The sequence below is a fragment of the Lepidochelys olivacea genome (genome assembly GCF_965140295.1).
Source record: "Lepidochelys olivacea isolate rLepOli2 genome assembly, chromosome: 9".
Lineage (NCBI taxonomy): Eukaryota > Metazoa > Chordata > Testudines > Cheloniidae > Lepidochelys > Lepidochelys olivacea.
In genome coordinates, this window is record NC_140419.1 from 75,966,336 (window position 1) to 75,977,043 (window position 10,708).

The 10,708-nt window shown below is 43.9% G+C and overlaps 1 protein-coding gene across 1 annotated transcript in view; it reads right to left on the reverse strand.

Annotated features, from left to right (window-relative positions):
* Nucleotides 1-7,745, reverse strand: part of SH3BGRL (SH3 domain binding glutamate rich protein like) — a 53,997-nt gene extending 46,252 nt beyond the window's left edge. The window contains exon 1 of the mRNA XM_084639373.1: nucleotides 7,578-7,745. Coding sequence (XP_084495499.1) covers nucleotides 7,578-7,622 — 45 coding nt within the window. The 5' untranslated portion in view covers nucleotides 7,623-7,745. The remainder of the gene's footprint in view (nucleotides 1-7,577) is intronic.
* Nucleotides 7,746-10,708: the final 2,963 nt, after the last annotated feature.

A 10,708-nucleotide genomic window follows, 5' to 3' on the forward strand; every position in this document is an offset into this window, starting at 1 on the left:
CCCTGCCCCAACCCAGTGAAAATGAGCGAGTGAGGGTGGGGGAGAGCGAGTGACGGGGGGGAAAGCGGATGGAGTGAGCGGGGCCTTGTGGAAGGGGCGGGATCTCAGGGAAGGAGCAGGACTCGGGGCAGGGCAAGGGTGTTGTTTTCTGTGATTAGAAAGTTGGCAACCCTACTTGGTGCCCAGGGCCCCAATAAATCTTAATCTGCCTCTGGTGCTACATAATGCCTAGCTTGAGAGAGCTCTGTTGGGAATTGTAGGATAGAGACAATGAATCCACATGCCCTGCAATGCTGGCAGGCAATGTTCTGGGAGGACTTAGTGCACTCTCTGCACCCAAAGTAAGATAAGAAACACCAACACACTGCACCCTTTCAACTTGCACTGATTCAGATACTCAGGTGCAAGTTGCAACAGTGTAATTCACTAGTGAAGACAAGGCTTTTAGTATCAGGAACCGTGCAATTGTCAAAAACACAGCCTAGACTCTCAGAAGTAGGGACACCGGTTTTCTGTGTGGCTCACACCTACAGAATTTCCTTCCACAAGAGATCAACATTGTCTCCGTTCAGAGAAATTGCACCTGTATAACCCCTCTGTGATCCACAAAGAACCACTCAAGTCTTGGTTCCTCAGCCATCACCTCTCCTGGGTGGAGACCACGTTTCTCTCGCTCCTGACTGAGGTTTTTCCAGGCTGCAAAGTTCCCTGCCTATACTGTGATACTTTCAGCAAGCCAGACTGCTTAGACAGCCACTGTCTGCATTTTGCTTTCTCTTTGAAGGCTATGAACAATACAAATGCCAGCAATTATAAGAACACGTGTATAATTTCTTTAAGGTGAAAGCATTAGAGAAAACATGTTAAAAACAATAAAAGAACCTACACATGCTAATAAGTTTACCAGAGATACCCCCTAACTCCAGCAGACAGTCCTTCAAACTCCACAAAGAGGTTTTTCTGTGGTTACAAGTTCCTAACAGCTTTAGCCCAGTACAAGCAAACCCATGCACAGACTAGTCTTTCATTTATACTGCTCAGGCCTTTGATCTTCAGACTTCTGGAACAGGTAATCAGGACATAGCTTCAAAAGGCTGGATTTTTGCATAATCAGGGGGTGGGGAGAAATTTACATTCACCTTCCTCTAGAGAGTCCCAAGCAAATCGCTTGATTCTGTTCGTTCCAAAAGTCCATTCTTGCATGCCACATTGTTAAGTACAGTCCTTTGAAGTTCATAACACTTCCTATGGTAATAGCCAATTTAGAACCGATCCATGAAAGGACCTTCCCTCTTATACCATAGCTACTTAGTTTCCTTAAGACCCTTTGGTGAAGTACCTAGTCAAAGGCTTTCTGAAAATCCAAGTACACTATATCCACCGGAACACCCTTATCCACATGTTTGCTGACCACCTCAAACAATTCTAATAGATTGGTGAGGCATGACCTCTCTTTGCAAAAGCTGAGCTGACTCTTCCCCTAGAAAATCCTGTTTATCCATGTGTCTTGATAATTCTGTTCTTTACTATAGTTTCTGCCAAATTGCCCGGTTCTGAAGTTAGGCTCATTGGCCTGTAATTGCTAGGATCTCCTCTGCAGCTCTTTTTAAAAATTGTCATTACATTAGCTGCCTTCCAGTCATCTGGTACAGAGGCTGATTTCAGTGATAGGTTACACAGTACAGTTTGTAGATCTGCAATTTCATATTGGAATTCCTTCAGAACTCTTGAGTGAATACCATATAGTCCTGGTAACTTACTACTGTTTAATTTATCAATTTGTTCTAAAACCTCTTCTACTGAGGCATCAATTTGGGACAGTACTTCAGGTTTGTCACCCAAAAAGAATCTCTCTGATGTGGATATCTTCCAGCCATCCTCTGCAGTAAAGACCAATGAAAGGAATTCATTTATCTTCTCCACAATGGTCTTGTCTGCCTTGAATGCTCCTTTAATACCTTTGTCATCTATAGGCTCCCCTGCCTGTTCATCAGAAGCAAGAAGCCTGAGAAACTTAAAAATATTTTACTGTTAGTTTTTGCATCTTTAGCAAGTTGCTTCTCAAATTCTTTCCTGGCCTGCCTTATTATATTTTATTTGACAGAGTTTGTGCATCTTTCTACATTCCACATCAGCATCTACTTCCAAATTTTAAAAGATGTCTTTGTGCCTCTAATGACCTATTTACTCTGCTGTTTAGCCATGGTAGCATTCGTTTGGTCCTCTGACAGACTTTAATGTATAACCCAAGTAAAAAAAGACAAAGCTTCTATTCTGGTGTTTTAAAGTAATCTCCATGCTGCTTGCAGGCCCTTCAGCCTTAGGCCTGCTCTTTTTAATTTCAGTCCAACTAATGTCAGTCTAACTAGTGTCCTTGAGTAGCTCCTCCTTTTCAAGTTAAATGTTACTGTGGTGGGATTTTTTTAGTATCTTCCCCCTTGCAAGGATCCTACATTTAATTACATTATGGTCACTATTACCAAATGGTTCAGCTATAAGTGCCTCTTGGACCAGATCCTGTGCTCCACTTAGGACTAAGGGCATGGCTACACTTAAAACTTTGAAGCGCTGCAGCGGGGGCGCTTTGAAGGGCGAGTGTGGTACTGGTACTCCATCTCCTGGTACTCCATCTTCATGAGGGGATTAGCTTAGAGTGCTGGGAGCCGTGGGACACTGTTTACACTGGGGCTTTACAGCGCTGTAACTTGCTGCGCTCAGGGGGGTGTTTTTTCACACCCGAGTGAGAAAGCTGCAGTGCTGTAAAGTGCCAGTGTAGCCATAGCCTAAATCAAGAATTGCGTCTCCCCTTGTGGGTTCCAGAACTAGCTCTAAGAATCAGGCATGTATCATGTATCATGCCTTGAGATGACATGTACCCAGTCAATACGAGGATAGTTGAAATCACCCATTATTATTGCATTTCTCTAACATCCGTTAGCATTTCATAATTACGGTCACCATCCTGGTCAGGTGTTCAGTAGCATACTCGTACTGCTATACCCTCTTTATTCAAGCATGGAATGTCTATTCATAGAGATTCTATAGTACAGTTTTATTCATTTAAGATTTTCACCTTATTTGATTCTATGCTTTTTTTTTTAAACATACAGTGCCAATCCCCCAACAGCACACCCTACTATGTCATTCCTATATATCAAGGGTGGCCAAACTATGACTCACGAGACGCAGGCGACTCTTTTATAGTTAAAATGCGGTTTACAGATGCCTCCCACAGGGCAGAAGCCCCGAGCCCTGGCAGGCGCCCCTCAACTCTCATACTTCTGAAGATTGTCATATGCGGCTCAGAGCAGTAAACTTGGCCACTTCTGCTATATATTTTGTACCCTTGTATTACTATGTCCCATTGAATATCCTCATTCCCAGTTTCCATGATGCCTGTTATGCCATTATCCTCATTTAATGCCAGGCTCTCTAGTTCAATGGCTCTCAACATTTCCAGGCTACTGTACCCCTTTCAGGAGTCTGATTTGTCTTGTGTATCCCCAAGGTTCACCTCACTTAAAAACTACTTGCTTACAAAATCAGACATAAAAATACACAAGAGTCACTGCACACTATTACTGAAAAATTGCTTACTTTCTCATTTGTCCCATATAATTACAAAATAAATCAATTGGAATATAAATACTATACATTTCAGTGTATACTATATAGAGCAGTATAAACAAGTGATTGTATGACATTTTAGTTTGTACTAACTTCGCTAGTGCTTTTTATGTAGCCTGTTGTAAAACTAGTCAAATATCTAGATGAGTTGATGTGCCCCCTGGAAGATCTCTGTGTTCCCCCAGGAGTACACACACCCCTGGTTGAGAACCACTGCTCTAGTTCACCCAACTTAGTATTTAGATTTCTAGTACTTGTATATAATCCATGGAACTGGAGAGGCAAAATTTAGTGGAACAGGACTGTATATTTTTCACAGTCCTCCTCTGAAAATGATTTCCATCTAGCTTAACAACACTGCAAACCAAACTACACTAACCAGCAATGACAGGGAAAGATTAAAAAGAAAAGGAGTACTTGTGGCACCTTAGAGACTAACAAATTTATTTGAGCATAAGCTTTCGTGAGCTACAGCTCACTTCATCGGAAAGATTAGTTTAGTCTAGTCTCCTGGCCTTTTGGTTTCAATTATCAGACTCCAAAAGTCACTAAGGCCCCTTGCGTAGATGCAGTTATACCAGTAAAACCGTGCTTTAGCTGCGCCGGGTGGGACGGGGAGGGAGCTGGAATAAGCCACACCAGCAAAAGAACAGGTTTGCTTGTATAAACTGCATCCACAGGAACACAGTCTAGTGGTATAGCTGTACTGGCAAAACCTTCAAGTGTAGACCAGGCCAAAGTGTGTTCTTGATTTTTGTGAAGTCCACTATGATCTGAACTGAGACAGACCATCTTTAATACAGACAATCAAAACAGAGTCAGATGTCCACATCTTTTAGTTACTACCAGCTTCAGGAAGATTTGAATCAATAACTACCCATCCCTAAGCACAAAAAGTTTTGTGTATTTATTTTTAAACTTTGTTTGCGACTGATCATAGAACAAGTTTCAGTGTGTACGATTCAAAATTCAGTATTTCCATAGTAGTACAGTAATAAACTCAAACCACTACAGCAGCAGCCAGACATATTTCCAGCATCATCATTAATCACTTGGCATAGCAGAAATAAAGTAATTGAAACAGAACACTGACATGATCAACTGTCTCTAGCTTTAGGAATAAACATTGTGGTTTGCCTGAACATTCCAGCAGCAGGAGGCTGCCTGTGAAAAATGTACTGCTTTTCCACTGAAATTATTTAAGAAGAGTATTTGGGAGTGAGTGGTGGAAGGTCAGATTAAAAGTCACGTTGCAAACTCCTAAATCACAAAGGAAATAATGCTTTCTTTTCAGTGACCAGCAACAGTAAACACAGGACACCTTCAAACACAGGCTGCTCCTCCCATTTAGAATAAGACCTGGAGTGGGAACAGTCTGCAAATTTCTCTTTAATTATTAATCAAGCATTCCATACTCCAGAGAGGTGAGTGAGGGGACTCCTGCCTGGAAGGGGACCTGCCCGCAGGCATAGTTTACCCACTTATAAATAACTGGGCTTGTCCTGAGGGATAAGCTTGGAATGTGGCAGAAAAGGGGAAAGGCATATTCCATTTCATGGCAAGAAAAGGAACACAATCCAACTGTCTGATCCCCCTCTCTCTCCTCAAGTCTCATACAGAGTTTATTATAATGCTTAAAAGGACTTAGAAACTCCACTATGATTACATTGCAGGAATTTCAACAATGCAAAACTGCTGCTGGACTAAGCAGTAGATATTTGGATTTCCTAGTGAGATTGAGAAGAAAAAGAAAAAAAAAAGAGGGAAATATTGCAAAATGTGTATAATTTTAATCTCTTTAATGGACAAGTAAAAAAGCCACTAACTTTTTAGATTCTCTCTCCATAAACAAGAAAAAATTACATCTCTTTTAGGTGGAAAGAATTTAGTTTTAGAAAGTAACAGCACTTTCAGAAAAAAAAGATCTCAACCTCACCCATGACCTTTCTTCAGGTATAAAACTGGAGATGTTGTTGGATCATATTAAAGAAGTTCTGTATTAAAATCACAAATGAGTTTGATTCCCCAGAGTTTACATTCCAGGGTATTACTAATTAAGAGGTCTCTTGGTTTTTGGGACTGTTTCTCTCCCTCTATGTGTGAAACTTGCAAGCTGCTAATTGTGTTAGTACATTCTAAGACAGAGTCTGTTCTCAAAGCAATTCACAGAGAGAGAGACTCAAAGCAATACTCTAACAACAGAAACAGCACCCAGAGACTCCCCACCCTTTTGTTGTATTAATAATTGTGATTAAAATAGAGATAGAGGATGTATGTGGATGGATGCTTGGTGTGGATAATAAGTGAATGATCAGGGAGGTGCCAGCCTAAGAATCCAGTGTCCATCGGCTGAAGAAGGCATCAAGTGGAAATAACCAGAGGACCCCCCAGAGGGCAGACTGGAATCCACCCAACAGCCTCAAGAATGGGAGAACCAAAGAACAAGATAACATCTTGGAGCCGTCAGGAATGTGCTATCTGCTGATTGATTCAGCAACAGCATGATGAAGCAATTCCCATAGACTGGCATAGGAAGAAATTCCTATAAAAATAGACTCTAAAAAGTGAGAACTTTGGGGTCTGATTCTGCAAACCAACTTCCAGGAGCATCAGATGAGCATCTGACAAGGCCCTGCTCCCTCCTCATGTCCAGGCCACCTGGCCAGTAGCTTGGCATGAGCAACTCTAAGGCTGGTAACTATGATAACAACCTTGCAGAACCTGTGTGTGTGGGTGTGTATGTGTGTGTGTTTGTATGAATGAATGAATGTGTGACTAAATATGAGATTGAATGGAATGTTATAGCTATAACTAACTGCTTACTATGATTCTTTCTGTATTCACAATAAATGTGGTATTTTGCCTTTTTCCCTTTAATAAGATCCTGCTGGTTTTTATTTTATTGGTACAACAATGTGCTGTCACTGGCCTGGAGCTTGTGAGGAAAGGTCCAGTGAGATGGGTGAGGAAGCAAACACGGATGGATGGGAGGGTGGAGAGAAAAACCAGGAAGTAGGTATTTACCTATATCAGACCTCAGCTTTCCCAACTCTGCCTCTCAGGGAAGGCAACATACATTTGCACATTTATCATTGTCACCATTCAGGTTTCACCCTCTTTATCATGTTTCCAGATGAGCAACTTGTAGTAGTTTTTAGTATGCATTAAAATATCCAGAGAACTTTCATCTCTCTCTGTCTCTCTCACACACACAAACACGGAAGCCACTTGTACAGTTGTGTTTCCTCATTCACTGACGCATTTGAACTGCAAGAAGAGGATCTCTCTAGAAGAGGAAAAACCCAGCGCAAGCAACCAGAGAGAAAAGAACTCAGGCATCACAAAGACACAGGGCCACCTTCCCAGCAGAAGTTGGGCATACATAGACCAATCCCTGGTCCCATTTAAGCCAATTGGAATTTTGCTGTGGGTTTCTCATGATTTGGCCCCCAGTCTCAAAATAGAACCCTCTCCTCTCCTCCTCCCCCCTGCCAGATGCGTATCGCTCTCCTCCCCCGCCCCAGACACGTGTAACCCTCTCCTCTCCACTTCCCCCAGCCAGATGTGTAACCCTCTCGTCTTCCCCCCAGACTGCATAGGTGCTGCTGCCCCCCTGGCTTGAAGGGGCTGCCATCATATATAGGCTTTACAGTTCGGTTCAATGGCTCTCAGCCCCCCATACAAACTGTTCCAGCACCCTTGCACTGATGTGTAATAACCCCCCCCCCGCCAGATGTTTCACCCTCCCCCCGCCTGCGGACGGATGTACGATCCGGGCTCACCCCAGGTCCCTCACACCCACAGGCACGAACACCGCCAGCTGAAAACGCCCCCAAACTGCCCGCAGTGCCCCAACTCGCCGCCCCTGCAGAAGGGAGCGAGGCGGGGTTTAGCTGGCGGACCAGTGGCAACTGGGCGCCGGGGCCGGCGAGGCGCGGGCTGCTCCTTACCGCCACGGAGCCGGAGGAGGAGGCGATGTAGACTCGGATGACCATGCTGAGCGGAGCGGCGGGGACGCGGGCGCCTCGTGCTGGGTGTGCGCTGGCCGAGTCGCCACAGCGGGGCAGTGAGCGCAGGCAGGCAGGCGGCCCGGCCCCCGGGCAGCGCGGGGGGGGAGGGGGGCGGGGCCGCTGCGCCCCGCCTACCGGGGTAGCGTCACAAACGGCTCCCTGTCCGAAGGGGGCCGCTGAGGGTGCACCGGGCATGCTCAGTAACAGCTGCTGAAGCCGCTGCCCGCACTCTGCCCTTCCTTGGGACCCGACTCTGCTGCTTTAGAGGGGTTCAAAGGCGGCAAACCGGAGGGGGGATGGGCAGGGTCTGAGCAGGGGGCGGAAATTTACTGGCGGGGGGGGGGGTCAAGCAGCTGAAGGGCAAAATCAGGGATGGTGGCTAGTTAAAAGAATCCCTTCTGAGATTGTACGTCTACACAAAGTCTCATAACAGGTCACAAATTTGCCTTACCTGCTGCTGTGGGGCCCTGAGTTGCACTCCCTTCCTTAAAGATAATCTATTTAAACAGTTCTGCACCTTTTAAAATGTTTTTTTTTATTACTCTTATTACTTGATCATGAACCTTTGTTATCATTGTGCAGATGTCATTGTGCCATTTAATTTTTATTTTAATAGCAAACACTCATCAAATATTTATAAGTAAATAGTTGCTAGTAGTTTTAGCCAATGACATTGTGTTTCTAATGGAGCACTTGCTGTATTTTTTACTGTGATTTTTAATTTGGAATTTTTAATTCTAACTTTTTCTTCTTATTTTCCAGTAGAAGTTTATTCTGTTGGCTCATGTGACTTCCAGTCTGACTGATTTCCAAGCCTGGTGTCAAAACGTCTTTTGCATTTGATCGACCAATGGGGATTGCCTTTTACAACTATTATTTTGTCTCTCAATCCAGCCCTTAGTGCTTTTTCACATGTCATTGCTTGTGCATAGAACCTGATTCTCAATATTCCATAAGGGCACTGTACTATCTCATATTACATCCTTCTCAAGGGCAAAAATCTTCTGTAATTTTTGCTGAACATAAGAATAGCTGTAGTGAGTCCGACCAATGCCAGGTGCTTCAGAGGGAATGAACAGAGCAAGCAGTCTTCAAGTGATCCATCCCCTGTTGTCCACTCCCAGCATCTGGCAGTCAGAGGATTAGGAACATCCAGAGCAAGGGTTGCATCCCTGATCATCTTGGCTAATAGCCATTGATGGACCCATCCTCCATGAACTTATCTAATTCTTTTTTGAACTCAGTTATTGTTTTGGCTTTCAGAATATAATGAACACACATCTACAACCCCAAGATAGATTCACAACCACAAGAATTCCAGAATCAGGAGTTATACACCTTCAAGTCATGAAATTTAAAAAAAAGAAAGAAATGATATTGGGTTCTTCTTATGTGCCTCTTTGTTCGTGAGTCTTTAGGGTGCAGTAGGCCCGGTTCCACAAAAGCAGGAGCCTAAACACCTGAATGAATCTTGGCCTATTCTCATACTTTTCCTATTACCTCTCCCATACATTTCATATACCCAAGGCCATATCTACATTTCAAACTTATGTTAAATCAAGTTATGTCACCATAGAATCGCCACAGTTAGTATGTCATGTGCTCATGCCTACTTGACTCCTTGTGTCGCTGCTGAGCGTACTCACCAGAAATGCTTGTATCGATCCAGAGTGTGGTGCACCATAGATAGGTGTCCCACTGTGCAACTCGCCACCGTCCACCATACTGTATTTTTGGAAGTTTGTTGGGGTTAAAATGGGGCACACAGAGATCAACTTCACATACTGCAGTGTTCACCATCCCCTAATTTTATATGTACCCCATATGTAAAATTATACATAATTTTTGCGCTTTTTTTCCTAAATCCCACAGACAGAAGCATGGAGTCTGCATGGCTCTGCACTATTGTCACGACTAGCATTGGAAGTCCAGGGTACACAATCCTGCTGTATTTGCAGAGCTGCAAGAATAGAAGTGGGAACATGATGATTCCATGCAGAACAGATTGCTGTGGGACATAGCAACAACCAATTCAAAATTGTTGGTGGCATTCCTGGAGCAGCTGCAGATGGTGGAGTACCAGTTCTGGGCCTGAGAAACAAGCTCCAACTGGTGGGATTGCATTGTAATGCAGGTTTTGTAGCAAAATGTGTCAGTAGTGGGCTTTTAACACTACACCAGCCAGCTCGCTGGCTCTCACTGGCCAGGCAGTGTGGCACTCAGCGCTCCAGAGCCTGGAAGAGGCGAGGAGATTTTCATAGTGTGTAAATGGTGAAAAGGTGCAGGGAATTCTCGACTAGCACTGCGAGATATGTGGAGAGATGGGTGGCTGCTGAGGTATGCCTCTTCCCTACCCTCTCCACCAGGCAGGCAGGGTGGGGGACGTGTCAGGATGCACCTTTCAGCACAGGATGGCACAGGAAAAAATCCTCCAAGTCCATTAAGGGTTACCCATTAAAATGCCGCACCTAAGTAACAAATAAGGAAAATAAAAGCTGTGGGGGTATGTTTTCCTGCAGCTTGTCTCATGGAAGGATGATGTCTAGTTGCTAGTAGGATCAGTGATGTACTTAGGAGGATACCTGAAGCCCTCTCCATTCTATAAACAGAAACTGGTGTAAAAATCAGTCCAGGGTTTGCCAACACCTCCCGGATGCTTAGACCTGAGAGCATGCTCCAGAAACTGTGGAAAGGAACTGACATGCACGAAGGCAAACATGGCACCAGGCAACAGCATTAATTCCAGGCAATCAGCCCTGCCAACTAGCAGTAATAACCAGGCAAACTTTGCACGCAGAGACCATGTTTAAAAAATAATCTATAGCCTTCGTTGCAGACACAAATTACCCCCACTAATTAACAATGCAGCAGCCATAAAATAGGACAAATCTCCAGTGCCCCAGCCCTACTTGTAAACAAAAATTTAAAAAACAAAACCCACAGACATTTTCTAAATTGAGACCACATCTTTTTTAAAAAATATGGCATGAATCTTGAAATCTAATCACTACAATTCCTAGCTTTGGTTGCACACGAGCAGATTTTTTAAAATGCACCATGATGCATGTGTG